The 18660-nt window shown below is 40.1% G+C and overlaps 1 protein-coding gene across 1 annotated transcript in view; it reads left to right on the plus strand.

Moving 5' to 3' along the window:
- LOC139727241 (solute carrier family 7 member 14-like) overlaps positions 1 to 18377 on the plus strand; it is a 57845-nt gene extending 39468 nt beyond the window's left edge. Inside the window, exons 3-9 of the mRNA XM_071638197.1 lie at positions 5559 to 5795; positions 8107 to 8315; positions 9397 to 9532; positions 10770 to 10989; positions 11342 to 12216; positions 14872 to 14993; positions 15989 to 18377. Of these exons, the coding sequence (XP_071494298.1) occupies positions 5559 to 5795; positions 8107 to 8315; positions 9397 to 9532; positions 10770 to 10989; positions 11342 to 12216; positions 14872 to 14993; positions 15989 to 16096 (1907 nt within the window). The 3' untranslated portion in view covers positions 16097 to 18377. The remainder of the gene's footprint in view (positions 1 to 5558; positions 5796 to 8106; positions 8316 to 9396; positions 9533 to 10769; positions 10990 to 11341; positions 12217 to 14871; positions 14994 to 15988) is intronic.
- The last annotated feature ends 283 nt before the right edge of the window (positions 18378 to 18660 follow it).

Here is an 18660-nt window from a genome sequence, read left to right on the forward strand (position 1 = left end):
ATTTCTACTACTACTACTACTACTACTACTACTACTACTACTACTACTACTACTATTACTACTACTACTACCACACCATGACCACTATTATTAATACTATAATTCCTACTCCTACTTCTAACGCTTCTCTCCTACCCATTGTATCAACCTCTGCTTTCAATACTATATAATTATCCACTCTTTCCTATCATAATCATTCGCATGTCTTTTCCTAGATCATTATTGCTTTTACCACTACCCCTACTATCATACTCTCATTAAGGTTTGGTATTGTTGGTGGCATGGTTTTCTAAATTTTCTTCAAAGGAGTTAAACAGCCCCGCATGTCCTTCTTGAATTTTGTAAGACCACCAGGCCTGTAATATCATACATCAGCTTGATGATATACCAACTGCACAAAAAGTTTAAAACCCGTCTTTTATCATAATTCCTCAGCGATTATGATGTCAGGAATTTCACAATTACATTTTGGTTAATCACTCTGGCTTCATAAATGTTGCAAACGACACTGAAGATTTTTTCTATAGCAGTAGTACTTGGCCTCTGCAAAACGGCCTTGAGTTATTTCAGGGGCTCATAAACATATGCTCGGCAATCACGTACTCTGGGATAAAACATCAGGCCCCTGTTTTATGAAGAGTTATAATTGATAATATAGTTGATTTTTATTATAAGTCTGTGGCAGCCTGTGGTGTAAGGAAATTTATAATCGATTATATCTTTTGATAAAACGGGGCCCAGATTCGTGGAACAACCAACGAGGGAAGTTGGCTTGTGCGCTTGCTGAGGCCGCAAGAGTTGTTGAAGAAATTTCTCACCAATAATCAAAACTGCTGTCAAGAAGTTTCTTCTGTTTGAGAAACCAATCTTATACCAAACAAATGCAAGCCTAGAGCTATCCTGGTTGAAGTCTTTATCATCATACAAGTAAGAACGATTGATTAAGAAGGCATTGTCACAGCTTTTGTGGTTGCTTTTGGTTAAATCTGTAGTCCCGGCAGATATCTTGAAGCTATTATGCATTGGATGATGGAGAGAATTCCTAATTCCTCTATCAGAATGCATGCTCACGCAGTTACCGAAAATTGCCATGCATTGTGGTACTAATCAGATGATGAAAACATCAGCAAACACATTTCTGAATTTCGTAAGTGAAAACATCTTAAAGACTTGCAAAAACAAAGATGGATTACCGCTGCCACCTGCTTTAAACGAACGTGTATGGAATGATTATTAACTTCATAGAATCCTAATATTCTTACCTGGATATTCGACTTCCATTCGGCCTTTCCCAGAAAGCAGCAATAATTTTCTGAATCAATACTGCAATAATTTTCTGAATCAATACTGTACACAAGTGTGTTCTTGCTCAAATTCCGTAAAAATTGTCAGCTTTACAATTTTGTCAGTACAAATTTCATATCAGCGGCAAGGATCTAAATTTTTCGCACGTATAGATATTTTGAATCTTTTGCCGCCAGGCCTAGTAATGAAACCGCATAGAAACCTGTGCACTATTTCATCGTACTGAAAGTATAACGGAACCCCCCCCCCCCCCCCGAAAAAAAAAATCATATATGAATGAAATAAAAAGGCCTCAAAGCCGACGAGAAATCGGTAGTCAAAGCAAAGAATCCTACAAAAGTTAATAAACGCTCTGATCTATATTTTTGCATTAAGTGCAATGCATTATATCATCATCTCTTTGAGTTGCATTTGCAACAGTCACGTGGCCGCCATAGTTTCGCATTTCCCTCCCGGCCGACAATGGAACCCGGATAAGTCATTTGTCAGTAGCTGGAAAATTCATTCACTGATGTCTGATTCGGTTGCCATGGCGACGAAATTGTGCTCATTAGGATCATACGGCAAAGCAATTTTGCGCAGACAAGGAATAGGTGGTACAGGTATGGAGTAGTTTCTCATTCTCAGCCAGTGGCTGTGATGTATAAGGCTCTAGTCCTCTTTTACTGTTGTAAGCTATAGGAGGTAAAATATTATATGCGTCCAAACGTAAGTTACGTTTTATTTCAAGTACAGTAACCAAACAAGTAAGCTACTACACGGAGTTAAAGAAAGATACCCTGCGTGAATGAATTAGGAGGGACCATCTTGTTTAATGTTGCGCGTTGTTAGATAAATTACAGCCTTTGTTAAATCATTTCCCAACAAAATCATAATTGGAAAAAGGCATAGGTTTATAAGAGCAAGGTTTGTGCCATGCAATTTAATCTAATCCAAAATTCGTTTTTCAACAGAATGTACAAAACTTAAGATGGACAAGCATAATATGAAATATACTCAAGAAGCAAAGATTAACGGCATGTTCATATCTATATGATCTGTACAAGAAACGGCATATACAGACCCACCTAGATATGTATTCTGCGAAAAAATGGGATTATCCACTCAAAAGATTAATCTGCCTCATTGTTCATTATTGTATTTTTATTGTATCATTATTTTGTCATTATTTATTATCAACTATTATCATATTTTCTTTCATTATTGACGATTCATACCTCTTTCCCTTGTACTAACTGATAGCAATTCAAATACTGAAAATCAAAATGAAAGAAACAAATCAATATGCAGTTATGAACAAAACGTGACTGGTATGTAAGACACCCAACAAACGTGATAACCATTACGCTCCCGCAATTTTCTTAAACGTCCCTTTTCAAGCGTGAGATAGATAGACAGAGAGAGAGAGAGAGAGAGAGAGAGGGGGGGGGGGGGGCTAGGGGACAGACAGACAGGGATAGGAGAGACAGAGACAGATGTCTGAATATATACATTTCATCGACCTGGGCCCCGTTGCTAGAAACTTTGCGTTTAAACGCAACTTGCAACTGATTGTCACTGGCCAATCAAAATCATTGTTGCATGCATGTCTTCTTAATAGGGCAGACCCTGAGCCAATCAGAATGGTTGTTTCAAAATTAGCAATTATTTGCAACTGATTGCAACTTTCTTGCAACGGGGCCCTGGTCATCGTCAACAAGGTCATAATGATAACTGGTTTCGCCGAACTTGCTGCATGGCATCTCAGCCATAACAAAGGCAATTTAATGGCAAACACGTCCCCGTGTCCGCATTCCTAGTTTCACACACGTCGACGTGTAATTTGCCAATAAACGTCCAATACGGAACCCATGCCAGGTTTAATAGCTTGTTGTGTAAAATGTCTTAATGGTTCATGCATGTAGCCTACGCGTTGGATGGGTTTCGAACCGTAAATCTTCTGATTCTGGTGCCCCTTCCATCGTAGCACAGTAATTCCACTCCATCATCTTTTCATAATGTTTGTCTAAATAAATCGTATACTGTTTTTTTTTTTCATTTCTAAGTCAATCATAGACCCGTTATCAAATATCTCAGTTTGAAAATAACCTCCCTCATTACCATTTCAGCTTTGATATCATCATCACTGATCATCCTAACGATAATAAACTTAAGTCTTGTCCTTCCATTACCCCTCATTGGCAACATGGTAGCATCTTAGGACGGTTAAGCAACCCAGTGGGATTTAAAGTGATGCTACAGTTTTGGTTGAGGTGGGATTCAGATTTTAACTCTTTTTTTTTTTGCGAAATAATCAGAAACCACTTATGAAATATCAAAGAGCATATTATTCTACGAGGAATTCACACTTTCTTTGATGAGAATCTGTTTTGAAACCTCTTTGAGACGTTTTGGATATCTTAGCCATTTCAAAACCAATTTTCATCAAATAAACTTTGAAATCCTCTTAGCATTGTATGCTCTTTCATATTTCATAAGAGGTTTCTCATTATCTCACAAAAAAAGTTGGAAACCTGAAGCCCCCATCTCAATTGAAAACTACACCATCCCTTTAAGGTGTTACAGCATTGTTAGCCTGTCATCAGCGGTAGATGTGAAGATACCTTCGTGCCTTGACCCATTACCCGCGGAAGTGGAAGAAATTGGTTGCAATACCACTGACTGCAATGTAATGCAATGACTTACAAGACCAAATTTAGTGAATCGCCGTATTAAACGTCACTGAAATGTGTCTCAGGAGGATTAGTTTTCCATGTTGTGCTTTTTGGCGAGCAAAGATGATGTGAATGTCTGAACTGATAGATCCTAACATCAACTACACTTTCCATAGCACACATAAGTGATGATAGTAAGGGATCAACCCATTTAGTATAATAGTTTTATGTCTAATCGAAATTCAAAGACTTACCGCCAACAATTTTGATATCCTGCAACCCACGTTCTATATTTTGTAATCATACTTTTAACAATTCTGATATAGAGACCTGCTTTTCGGTAACCATTATGATAATCACAATGGACTGTGAAAGCAACTCAAGGGGAACCTAAAAGAAATGACACCTAAAGATCTAACATGAATTCCTTTTAATTTTGTTCTGTCTTTATTTCCCTCTTTCTCTCTGATGCGTATAATTATGTATGCAATTATTATTTTACACTATTCTTGTGTGTTTGTGTGTGTCTGTGTGTTGTGTGTGTTGTGTGTGTGTTGTGTACGTGTGTGTCCGCTTTTCACTCACTTGACCGCGATATTGCAAGCAAGAATGGTGCATAACATTGAGTATCTCCTGCGAGCTGACAAACATCCACGTTGAAAAGTAGATTTAATGAGACTTCGATGAAAGTGTCGGCCTGCATGGCAGGCGCCCGGAGGTATTATGCTGAAGATTGGCACTTGAATTCCACGTCGGTGATAACAGACTCAAGATGGGCTTTGCAAGGGCAACATAATCTCTCTCGACAAGCGCGAAAGCCCTCTGTCGGCCCAGACTAGACATTGCTAGATGTTGAGTGTCCCATCGAAAATGAATAGAGTTATGTCAAGGGCTTTAATCTTCGAAAGAAGAGGTGCTATCCGCAATTCAACCCATTATTTTTTTTTATTCATTCATGTATTCTCGAGATAACGTTGAAATGATTGAGCTTAAAATGTACATGCAAGTAACAATACATTCGTTACGAGCAAATGTATAATGTCTGATTTTTTTTTAAAGGAAAAATAAGCCGCGGTCACACTGGCAAAACTTCGAGATCTTATCAGGATATGGCGATTTTAAACTTCCTGATCTTTTGTCAGTGTGACCGCGCTATACAATGTAGATGGACAGTGGTTTCCTTGTTAGAATTAAGGCTGACTTCACAAGTACCTAACAATGCTGTATGCTTTGCCGTTTCTTCTGCTGAATAACGAATAAAAAGAGAGATATAACACATACTACACGATAGATATTTGTACAGTTTAGTGAGTGTCTGTGTGTTGTCTGCGTGTTACCGTTGTATGTACGAAGGGGGAGGAAAACAAACGATCAGTGGCCCGTTGCATAAAACCTACCATTGAATTTCAATGGTAACTACCGTCAAATTTAGGCGTCACAGCCAATCAGCATCAAGGATTGTAAAATTTACCGCTAATTTGAAGACTTACCGCTAGAAAGGAGCGGTAAGTCCAGCGGTAAGGGTTTTATGCAACAGGGCCCTGATCATTGTCATAATACGTCACTGCAGTGCCATTCGTTTCATGTATCTTCGTGCAGGAGTGTGCTATGGAGAATTTGGGGTTCGCGTTCCCAAGACGACGGGCTCCGCCTACATGTACAGCTACGTCACGGTCGGCGAGTTCACGGCGTTCATCATTGGTTGGAATCTGATCCTGGAGTACTTGATTGGCACAGCGGCAGGTGCGAGCGCGCTGAGCAGCTGTTTTGACTCGCTGTTCAGAAACAAGATCAGCACCTTCATGCGCGACAATGTCGGCGAGTTTGGAATTCATAGTAAGTTTACACAAGAATGTCAAGTATCTTTTAAAAAAAAAAAGTGCAGGTGCCTCTGCATAGGTTAAAGGGATCGTATAGTTTTGGTTGAGACCTAATTTCAGATTTCTAACATTTTTTGGTGAGATAATGAGAAACCTCTTATGAAATATTAAAGAGCATGTAATTTTATGAGGAATTCAACGTTTATTTGATGAAAATTGGTTTTGAAATGGCTGAGATATCCAAAAAAGAGTAATTCTAATAAAGTGTGGGACCCACACTTTATTACGGTCGCTTTGTTTTACTTTGTTTTTGGATGTTTCAGTCATTCTAAACCCGATTTTTATCAAATAAACTTTGAATTCCTCTTAAAGTGGTATGCTCTGTACTATATCATAAACGTTTTCTTGGTATCTTGCAAAAATTTAAAAGCCCAATTTTCATCTCCACCAATACTGTACTGTCCCTTTGAACGAAATTGTGATGAACGCGAAATGTCTTCATGCAAAGCACCAGCAAACAGTAATTGCGACTTTATCAGATTTGAAAATGGAGAATAGAATGGATAAATCTTTCGATCAAGTTTACTGAAATGATGTCTCAATAAGGACAATTTGCATTCGAATGCAAGATTCGAAATTTTCATAATATCTTTGGTAAGGATCACTGGATTCAATTAAAGAACAAAATTCCTAGTGTATTGAACTATATAAATGAAAGAGAAATGACATTGGTCCAGAGCCCAGACAAAGAATGCACCTTACATAGCAAGTACTGCTAAAATTTATTATAAGAACTATAAAATCGGGATATGGAACCTTATTTAACGATTGGCTGAGAAATATCATTTGACCACTCTTTCTTTTTGCCTATAAAAAATGCCCACCGGGCGTTAATATACAAATGCCCGGTAATCACACCCACTCGTTTTTACTAAATTGGTGTGCTATTGATGCATCATTATTGTTTGTGTCCGCGGTTCAGTTAATTGGCATGGAACTGGTTTGGCCTAAGAATATTGCAAAAAACATGGCCGCCGCCGAATTGAAATCACGCCACCATTTCGTTGAACAAGTAACTCTTATTACTTAGTCGAGCATTGATAAAATCCTCCACCATAACTTTGAAAATGTATTGCTGGATGAAAAGTTTTCTCTAATCTAAATAATACCAGTTTAGCATTTACTATTCTGCCCTATTTTGGCAAAAGGACATGCAAGTGACATCGAGTACAAATGCTACAAATGAAGAAAATATGTTTTTGGGTAGGCCCTTCAACATGGAAATTTGTGATGAGAAATAATGTCGGTATTCGCGCAAGTCATTATGGTGATGCATTTGTGACAATTCAGAGAATTTTGATATTCCCATAGAAACTCGTTGTTATGTAACTTGCTTCCTTTTGCAAAAGTATCATAGATTTGTAGCAAACCTGAAAAATCTGGCAAAAGGAAGCATGTGACAATCATATCATGAGCATGTTACTTGCTTCCTTTTGCCAAAGTAGTATAGATTTGTAGCAAACATAAAAAATTGGCGAAAGGAAGCAAGTGACAATCGTATCATAAAGTTGTCACTTGCTTACTTTTGCCAAAGTATTTTAGATTGTGTGCAAATATAAAAAATTTGGCAAAAGAAAGCAAGTGACAATCATATAATGAGGTTGTAACTAGCTTCCTTTTGCCAAAGTATTTCAGATTTTTAGCAAACATGAAAAATATGGCAAAAGGAAGCACGTGACAATCGATTATCATGAGAAAGTTACTTGCTTCCTTTTACCAAAGTATTATAGATTTGTTACAAGCATAAAAAATTGGCAAAAGGAAGCAAGTGACAATTATATCAAAGGATGTTACTTGCTCCCTTTTGACAAAGTATTTTAGATTGTGTGTAAATATAGATGATTTGGCAAAGGGAAGGAGGTGACAATCATATCATGAGGTTGTTACTTGCTTCCGTTTGCCAGTTTTTTTTTTCATGCAATTTTGTGCACTTGCTTCCTTTTGCCACCCGAATATATCAAAAATGGGCCAAAATTGTAACTTTTGGATTTTTCAGTTAAATAGAGCATGCCTTTAAATATACCAAATCAATAAAAAAGTAAATATTCATAAAATGTCACTTGCTTCCTTTTGCTAAAGTAGGGCAGTACTGTTCATATAATTTCAACTTCATCTTTATGCTCTATTTATATAGAATTTTTTTCGATGTGAATATTCTAGCCCCTTGGAAAAAAAAAATCAGTGAGAGACCATGAGATCCTAACAGTATTAGTTTGATATCGATGAAATGCTTTCATGTAAGTATTTATTTCGTTTCTCCAATACAGAGAAAACATACCCCGACCTCGTCGCCCTGGTCATTGCCGTGATCATGACGTTGATCGTGGCTGCCGGCGTCAAGAAATCTGTAGTGTTCAACAACGCCCTCAACGCTCTGAACGTGGCAGTGTGGGTGTTCATCATTGTGGCGGGATTCTTCTTCATCGATGGGAATAATTGGACTGATCGAGGATTCTTGCCTTTCGGCTTCTCCGGAGTGAGTAAATGTCACAAGCAAGCAATCTCAAATCTCATCCTGTTATCAATGCAAAGTGATATTGAATTGCCTTTTGCTGCATGTGGTAGGTGTATGCGTGCGTGCGTGTATGTGTTTCCTGCGTCTGTGTTTTAGTTTTCAGCAGTGCGCAAAACGTGAAGTTACACAATCATTGCACGTTTCGGCGGTACTGCTTTACATGTTATTTGTTATTGTGAAGAAGAGTACAAGGCATTTTTTATTGTTAACTACACTCATTTCACACTCTATGAAATTGCTTAACACGAGCGGCAGTTCCATAATGTAATGTCTTTGGATGGGTGCGGGGGGGGGGGGGGGTCACTGCTCAATCAGGTCCAAGTGCAACGTATGCCCCATTGTATAAGCTAGTTTTTGAGGTTTGTACATGTGTATTGGTTGTTGTTCTCTCTTTTAGACTTAAACTGTGCTTTCCTTAACATTGCTGAAGCAAGAACAATTACCTTCCTCCTTAAGAACCGTAAGTGTTAGTTGTGAGGGAGTGGGGGGGGGGGGGGGGGGGGGAGGCGGACAAGAAAGTAAAACAAGTTTGAAAGAAGATCTGAACCCTGGGTTTTGTTGTTGTTGTTGGGTTTTTTTTTAAGAAAAACAAAAGGAACCAGCAGTTGTATCAGGTAACGCAGATCCCAGGAAGACGAGAAGGCTATCTACGTGTGAAGCAAAACATGATCCACTCAACCCTGATACTATACATGAATCGCAAAGTCGTTGTAGTTGAATAGTTCTCGTAATGGTCTGATGTCGGAGTGAAGTCAGCAAAGTACGATGGGTTCAGTCCGCACAGTAGAAACTATGCTGTTCTGCTGTAATCCACAGTGTGACATTGGCCTTGTATGTTTAGTCTGTGATTTCCAGATACTTGTGAATCTACCCCACTGCGTTTATCGTAGGTTATGACGGGAGTTGACGAAAGAACCTTGAGTTTAGTCTGGAGAGTGCAAACAATGCTCTTCTGCCTTGATCTACATTGTGACATTGACATTGCATGTTTAGTCTGTGATTTCCAGACACTTGTGAATCTAGCCTAATGTGTTTATCGTAGGTTATGACTGGAGCAGCCACTTGTTTCTATGCATTCATCGGCTTCGACATCATCGCCACGACTGGTGAAGAGTCTAGGAATCCCAGCCGCTCCATCCCTCTCGCTATTATGCTCTCTCTACTCATCTGCCTCGTGGGTGAGTGATGATACCCGTCCGGTTGTCATGGGCACGCATCACGCTACTGAGCAATGAATAACAATTTCATAAGCACTCATGCGCTCATAGTGCCTTCCGTACAATGCCTTTGACCTTCGCCAGCACAGCAGACGAAGAGCAACAAACTTCGGTCTCATACAGAATAAAACATGATATTGCGCAGTATATTTCATACAAAAACTGATGAAAAAAACCCCACAAAACATGGAAATTCATTCCTGAAATATTTTCGACGAGTTTCTGGGTAAAAAACACACCGGTTATTAGTTGTTTTATAACTCTGCTACCTCAAGCTCAAGGTAAAAGAGGACAAGTTCCTAAATACCTGTCCGCACTAACCGTCTTGATACGTGCATGTAATGTCTCAATGGTAGTATTTGCATGATAAATTCAGTTAATTATCGGAGTTGCAACATTTCCTCAAACGAATAATTTTCCTTAGTTAAGGTTGGGTTGGGCATAAAGTAATACCCCGATTATCTGATTATTCCTTTTCCCTTTTCTACTTTATTTCATTTTTTTTTTTTGGGGGGGGGGGAGGGTGGGAGGGACATGCCAAGGCGGTTAGTTGTAATCATTTCACCAAGCGCAATATATCCCTACATGGACGTTTGCAAGTAGTTATTAAATAAAAATTTTGATGGATTGTGGGACATCCCGAAGTCCTAAAATGGACTGCAGCTTATACATGAATACAACAATGTGACAGAACACTCCAGAATTGCTCGAAATATTTGGAAATGCATGCCCTGTTGTTTTTGGTTTTTTATGAGTTTCCCCGCAAACAACTGTATAGTGATAGTGGTTACTCATGCTCTAACTCACTTTTGAGAAAGCTTTTAAAATAAAAGAAAATGACATGATATAACCATTTGAATTCTTACAAGGGTGAATTTGGTAGCAATGTGTAAAACATTTTCATCCGCTCTACAGGTAGGTGCAGTTTCTATGTGGGATTGGTAACAATGACCATCACATTTGGACAACAATTATAGAACATGTAGAATGTACAATAATGTAACACTCACTCCTTTAATTAGCAGCCTGAATAAAAATAAACTAATTAGACACTCATAAAAATGTTATATAAAGATATCAATGCATGCAAATATGCCTACATGTGAATACAATGTCGTGAAGTAGATATATGAATGAACAATAGGGGGGATTTAATAAAACAGACTTAATGACGATTATCCTTTCTCTTCCGGGTCAGGTTACGTCAGTGTCAGCTTCGTACTGACCCTCGGCGTCCCGTTCTATGACATCAGCTCCGAATCGCCGCTCATGGACATGTTCGTCCAGAACAACGCCGAGCCGGGCAAGTACGTGGTCGCCATCGGCTCCATTGCCGGTTTGACCGTCAGCTTGCTGGGGTCTCTCTTTCCGATGCCAAGGGTCATCTACGCCATGGCAACAGATGGACTTCTCTTCAGGTTAGTAAAAGAGAGAGAAGGAGAGAGATAGTGTGTGTGTGTGCTTCGTTGACGATATTTTGTCGGAATCCAACGCCTAAACAGACTGAGATGTGAAAAGTCTAAAATCATTATATCAGCGTTTTTACAGTAATAGAACTTTTGAATAATTATCATGGATATAGTGCTATATCCTTTTCCCAAAAATGAAGATTAAAGTCAAGCCCAAGAAACAAACAAACAAACAAATAAATAAAGCGTCTGGTCTGATCATGAACCTCACCGACCTTAAGTATCTTCGAGTATCCTGTAATACTTCTTTTTATTTGTTATGGAGAACAACCTAGCGTCCTTTTCTTGATTTTTTTTCCAGGTTTCTGGGACACGTAAACGTGGTGACTAACACGCCAGCTATTGCCACCATCATCGCCGGCTTCCTAGCGGCCATCATGGCCTTGCTGCTCAGCCTCGGAGACCTCATCGAGATGATGTCCATCGGCACGCTACTCGCCTACACCCTGGTGTCCATGTGCGTGCTCATCCTCCGCTACCAGCCGCACGTCGAGCTCCAGGTCTCCATAAACACCGGCCTCGCCTACGACACGCTCGACAACGAGGACGACGAGGAGATGACGGCTCCAGTGGACGTCAAGGAGTCCACTCTGGATCTGGACGATCGCGCAGCGGCGATCCCGGCCGGCCGTTCGATGCTGCAAGAGGCCGGCCCTGAGCATCTCCTCCCCAAAGTGGACTCACAGGGTACGCCGATCCACAGCTCGGTTCCCAAGTACGGCGCCGTGGGCGAGGAGGAAGACGAGTTTCGCAGTTACAATAGATGGAATTTCTACCTCTCTCGCGCCAAGCACACAGCGTTCGCCTACTCCGAGCTGGTGCGCATCCGGCTTGGCCTGCCGGAGGCCAGCAGCATGCCGACGCCGGCTACTGGCAGTAGCGTGACAGTGACCACCCTCTTCCTTTTCTGCGTCCTCATTCTTCTCTGCACCATGTTCATCCACGCCAGGCGATTCCTGCACGCCTGGTGGGCCATCATCTTCATCATCATCCTCTCAGTGCTCGTCGTCGGCTGCATCGTCAACATCATCCGGCTGCCCCAGAACCCGGAGAAGCTCAAGTTCATGGCTCCAGCCGTGCCCTTCCTGCCCATGGTCGCCATCTTCGTCAACGTGTACCTCATGCTGAAGCTGTCATACCTTACGTGGATTCGATTTGGAATCTGGCTCATTGCAGGTTAGACGTTGGGGCTAGCACGCCCTCTACAGTTCTACCACCATGACCACGTAGGAGAAAACATAGCAAGGCCGGCGGAAAGGGGGGGGGGGGGGGGGGGGGGGGGCGCCGTGGGGGCTCGGGCCCCCACACTCTTTGCGCACCATACAAAGGAATACATAAGGTGTCATCACTTTGGCCCCCCCCCCCTTCACTTTTTTTTTCTTTTACTTGTCAGCTGAAGAAACCCGGAAGTTGAAGGGGAGATGAGCTGAGGACCTTTTTTATTATTATTTTTTTCTTGTTAGCTCATCACACCCGGAAGTGCCCCCCCCCCCCCACTTTTGAAAACGCTCCGCCGGCCCTGCATAGCACCTATTTCCTGCTTTAAAGTGAGTCTGCACTGGAAAGAAACATGTCTAGCGCCATCGTAAGGCTCATTTTTCTCTGTGGTGCCCAGCATTTCTCCCATAATGCCGAGCGGCGTGCAGCAATTAAATCGTTCCATACTGAATTCTGATATCCCCATAGACTTAACACACAGATCACCAGGTTCCCGTAAACGTAGGGGATGGCCTAGCAGCGCAGCGGCTCGCTTCGATCCCGCATTATCTTGCGCAGTCCAGTGCATACGTATATGTATACCACGTACCATTATACGTTGTCACTTATCACTTCGCGATCTGTTCGGTGTTTTCAAACACTGTCTTCAACACTCAGATCGTTTATTCTGATCGTTGTGTCGAACTTCAATCTGCGATTATGTCGCGGATACGACTTGGTAAATGCTGGATCCAGTGGGAGGAGATGCGAGCTGCGCTGGTGTATAGCGAGTAGGTCATTGGGCTGAGTGAGTGGATTGTCGTGGATCTCTCTCGCGACAAGTAACCCGTTCCCTCGCGATCGGCCGAAAGATCGAGGCCGCGCCGGGCGGGCCGGGCTGGACTCTCGGTACCCCACCATATTATGCACTGCTTGTGTGTGTTCTCTCGGCTCTGCGCACAGCTGCTGTGAGATCGGGCGCTGACCGCAGGCGGCGATCAGCCACAGTATGAGATAACGATGTAACCACAGAACTAGAGTTCTGTGGATGTAACCCGGCCACCGGAAGTTTTGATAGATGGCGCTCTTTACAAAAAAAGTTCTGGCATCAAAATAATCGCTAGTGCAGACCGGCTTTAAATTCCTCGAATTTGCCTAACAGTCATAACAGGGGGGGAGGGGGGGGGGGGGAGGGGGGACAATAAGGCCTTAAACATTCATGGATGTTGCTGTAGGCCTACCTTTCTAGCATCACGCGCCTGCACGTTCAACAGCAGTCATTTGTCAAAATTCGGTGTCTCATTTCGCACAAGTCTTTAGATGAACCGTGGCGTCTTCTTCTTTTTTTCAGACGTGTGGGGTGTACATACAAAATGGAATGAATGAAACCCATGAGCTACTTGAGGATTATCGGCTGTAACTAAATATTTTGAGGTCCTGCACCTTGTTATATTATGTTAGACTCTCGACCTCAATTCATATGACTATCTCACCTCAATCCGCCCCTCCTAGCAATCACTTTAAAACTTAATATCAAACATATCACTTGGAAACCCTCCAACCTTTCCAACCCCTCCGTTTCTGACTTTTTCCTTAACTTGTCGTGAAATTTACTAAATTGTGTCACTGTTCATAGTTTGTTTTTCATTGCATTGTTGTATCATTTGGTATGTGCATTCAAATGTTGCAGTCATAATATTATGCACTATGTGTTGGAAATGAAATAAAATGAAACGAATTAAACGAAACAACTTGCCGACACATTAACGACTGTAAGATAAAAAGAAAGGATCATTGGTCATCTGATGACCAATCACGCTCTGGTCACTCAATAGGGCAATGCCAGCATATTCAAAATCCAATGACAGCATAAATTAGAAAGACCAATATCAGTTGCGCACATCACCACCACGCTCCAAGTAGACGTTAAATCTCATGGGGCAAACGAAACTCTCACTTCTCAACTTGTTTTGACCAGTGTTCGTAGTCTACATGTTATTATGATTATAATATTATATACATTTACTTCGCTGTTGATATTACGAAGCACCCATCGAGGGGACAAGCAGTTGATCATTGACTACAAGTCTGTCCACTTTTCCCCGGATATGGATATAATTGCATTCGTCTTCCTTGCAGCAGACAGGAAGCTTTGTTCTTCTTGTTTTTGTTTATGCGGACTTGTGCAGATTTTATTGAAACAATCTAGTAAATGGAGATGATGACAACAGAAAACGTTGTTTCATTGACATTTGAAATAATATTTTGATTGGGATAATGAGCGACTGCGTTTCCTTATTCACACAAACAAAACAAATCAATGTCTATCTTCTTTTTGTTCTGCCCCACAGGAGCATTTAAAAAGAAAATCGAATAAATGAAGATAATGACATTAGAAAAACGTTGTTTTTAAGGACATTTAAAAGAGTTTGATTGGAATAATGAGCGACTGCGTTTCCTTATTCACACAAACAAAACAAATCAAAGTCCATATTCTTTTTGTTGTGCCCCACTTATAGCATTTTACTCTTTCCAAGATTATAATACAATGTAATCATATTTCCCTTCTTTCAACTTCGTAACACTACTGTGTATAGTCTCATCTCTAAATGGCGGTGTGTTTCCTTCGTGCAGGTCTTATTATTTATTTTGGGTACGGAATGTGGAACAGCAATATTGAGGCCCGTTTCCACGATACTACGCGGAAGAGTAAGGACGGAAAGGAGGCGATTCTAATGGATACAAAAGAAGTTAATGTAAGTAAATTCTCTCTATATTCTTCAGTCAATGTTTTAACAAGGAATTAGTAACGGACCTACAACTATACTGCTTCTATACAGAATACATGTCAACGACAACGACAACAGCGACAATGCCGACTATTAATTTTTTCATTATAACTATTACAACTAACACCACTACCACTGCTAACACTACTGCTACAACTATACATACTTAACTGCTTTACTACCAGTACCTACTGCTATTATTGATAACAATGATGATAGTACTTAGCAGTAGTAGTAGTAGTAGTAGTGGTATGATAGTAGTAGAAGTAGTAGTAGTGAGTAATGGTAATAATGATAATGATAATAATTATAATTATAATCATAATTCTAATAATAGTAATACTACTACTACTACTACTACTACTACTACTAATAATAATAATAATAAAAGTTATGATAACGAGTATGATGATAATTATATCAAATTCAGCTACTGCTGATACAGAGTGTTGTGACCTGAGATCAGCATATCACCATTGTCACTTTAAGCATTATAACTAAACTTCAGCACTGCCAGGTCAAAAAAAAAAAAACATCATTCGCACTTGTCTGTTAGGAGGCACAAAGTAATGTAGACATTTTGTCTTTGGACCAATCGGTTAATTCGACAACGTTGAAAATTGATAAGCATTGATGATATACTACCTTTATCGTCTTCTTCTTAGCAGAGATTAAATGACGGAACATTTTAATCAATGGTAGTGCAAGAGGATGCACCACGATAAAGAATGTTTACATCGTAACGGTACTGGGTATCAGCGACCAGCGGCAGATGATTTTCATAAAACAAGTGAAGTTGAGCCACTACTTTCGAGCGTATATTACTCTACATTCATTACTATTGATGACTTGTACTCCAACAGAATTATTCTCTTCTTGACTACGGATATCCGAAACTGTAAAGGTAAAAGAAGTTTAATCATATCTTATCATTTCATCACTTTCCATGTAATCTAACGTAGATGCCAACTCATCCAATAGTTATTCCTGCGCATTCGTCGGAAAAACCGCAGCCCGGAGACAGTATACCGCCCCCATCGTCCTCATCTGACGAATTCGAGACGCCTTAATTCCGGACCGGTTTCAGTCAAAGTCCAAAGGATTCGCGCTTCAGAAATTCCCAGTATTTGTGCAATGATGTCTCTAAGTGATTAAATGTGACCTGTCATGTTCATTCGCGCTGTAATAAGCGTGAGATTTAAACTTTGATAGTGGACAGGACCAGGCTCATGTGTATGGTAAGAAAGCTAGATCAAGCAAGGGACTTTAATGTATAGCAAAACTAATTATATCACTGTCTTGTCAATTTATTCCCGAGTTTGTTTGCAGAAATTAACATCTTCCACTGAACGAATTATGCGAGAGGATGTGCAATGCGGCTTGCACGAGCCTACGACGTCGTACGGCTATGATGTTTGAAATGATTTATTTCAATAATATTGTGCCAGCTTCGTTCGTGGACCAATATCAGTAGGGAACAGTGATGTAAATGGCAACGTGATAGAATGTCTTTATTTCGAACAGTGGGAGTTGCAGAGGAAAATCTTTATTTCTCCTATGTGAAAGAATATGTTTAATTTTGGAGCAAAGCAAACATATATCATCCAATTTAGCCCTACCTCTTACACGTACAACAAAGGAGTCTGCCCGCTTAAATCTACACGTCAAATCAAGTTCGTGTCGCCATGGAAACCAAAGTCGTCTCTTGGAGAATTGATTATGTTGTATTGTTTCAGATGACAATGCGATTTCCGTTGAAAGGGCAAGGAACGACATAGTGAGAAAGCTCTACTTTTCTGGTTGCTAGTGCAGAAACATTCCTTGTAGAGATGATATATGGGGCCAAACGTTCAAGTAAGTTTTAATTCTGCTTTTCTCAGGCTATGCTGTATAGGTAGAGAAAATTCGTTTTCACAATTAAGTTTACCAGCTTAAGATGTACATACGAAGGCATTTATTTTTCTGCATTTCCATGGCCTTTCCCTGTTCTATACCTTGTAATGAGAACCCTTAGAAAACTGGGTAATAGACCAAAGGTTCTTTGATAACAAAATAGACCAATGAAAAAAAGGAGAGATATGAGAACACAACAAGGAAAAGTTTCATTTCTGTTAATTAATATTCAAGCTAAGAGCTGGAATAACACAGCTAAGACAGAGTTAAAGCAGTTTGAGTCTTAATCGGAATTCAGCCTTCATTGATGCAACAGCAATAAAAAGTTAATGCCTAAAAACAGCATGCAGATTATTACTAACAAACAGAACTAGCATTACTGTGAGCTCTGTTCTCCTTATTACGATGCAAATCGTTCATACACACAACATTCGTAGAAATCGCAAGGAGATTGTGAGCGGACTATATAAAAAAGAATTATAGTAGTAAAACCCTAACAAGTACAACTGTTATCTCTTTCAGGAACGAAACACAGGGGTAGTGAAGCGGGTCGCTTCTTGCATTCCCTTTTTATTCTGTTTTTCTTTCCGCTTGTATAAAAATGGCAATCAGAAATGAATATTTTTCCAGCCGATATGCATTCCGTAAAATAATGTTCAGTGCAATTGGTGAAGATATGCAATATGAAAAATCAAAACGATCTGCCAAGTATAGTTCGCATTATGCTCTACCCCTGCCGCTTTAATGAGAGTATTTACTAAATGTCATATACCAGTACTGCAAACTGGCGGTTCAGTCGCTTTATGGTGATTTAAGCTGTAGAAAAAAACAAAAACAAAACTGTACTCAATCAAATTTTGATTAGGCTCTTTTTCATATTCATGTGACATTATTGCAGTATCGTAGTTCTTTTTTTTTTCCGGTTCAATTACCCATGTTAGCAACTAGGAGGACAGTCATGAATGAACATCAAAACTATTGACTCTGATTAATGGTCAGAGTTTATGATATTTTGGTGACGATTTCTTTTTGTGTTACAGTCTTTATTAAAACTAAGTAAACTGATTCATTGATGATGCATTACCATCAATTCACAGCACATGGGAGCTTTCCGCTCTTTTCGTTTAATGCCAACATGTCGAAGAGGCCTACATACATACAAACAAATACGAAATAGTTTTGTCGATGGATGTTTGTTGTTAGATTGTGCACGTCCTAGAAAAGTTATGATGATAGCGTCGAAACTGTTCTGCATCATCAGAAACGGATATTACCAATTTGAGGGCATTTGTTTTGTTTTATACTCTGTTTTTACGAAGAGTTTATTGTACATGTAATAATGTGCCAATAATGTTCAAACCGTTATCATTAGTGTCATCTTCTTTGTCAGTCTTATTCAGAAGTAATCATGAATAGGTCATTGTCAAAATGTGCGAGCGTGTCAGTGTGTGCGTAGGCCCTAAGGGATTATTTATTTGTATTTGTATTTGTTTTGTTTTTTTTTTTTGTTTTTTTTTGGGGGGGGAGGGGGGATATTAACTGGAAGCAAGCCTTGAAGGCAGGGGGGAAGTAATTCGCCATAGAGAATTAGTCTTAGTCACTGCGTGTAAGCTGATGCTACGATTTAACCAAATTACTCCATCCCCACCTTTTTGAAAGGAAATCTTTATAGACTCCTGGAAGCATGATTGTAGACTTGTCGCTCCTTTCATGCCCGCATGAACGAAGATATTGCGTCACG

Source organism: Diadema antillarum, unplaced genomic scaffold (assembly GCF_040938485.1).
Source record: "Diadema antillarum isolate AM-2024a unplaced genomic scaffold, OU_Dant_1.0 seq00000124_RagTag, whole genome shotgun sequence".
Lineage (NCBI taxonomy): Eukaryota > Metazoa > Echinodermata > Echinoidea > Diadematoida > Diadematidae > Diadema > Diadema antillarum.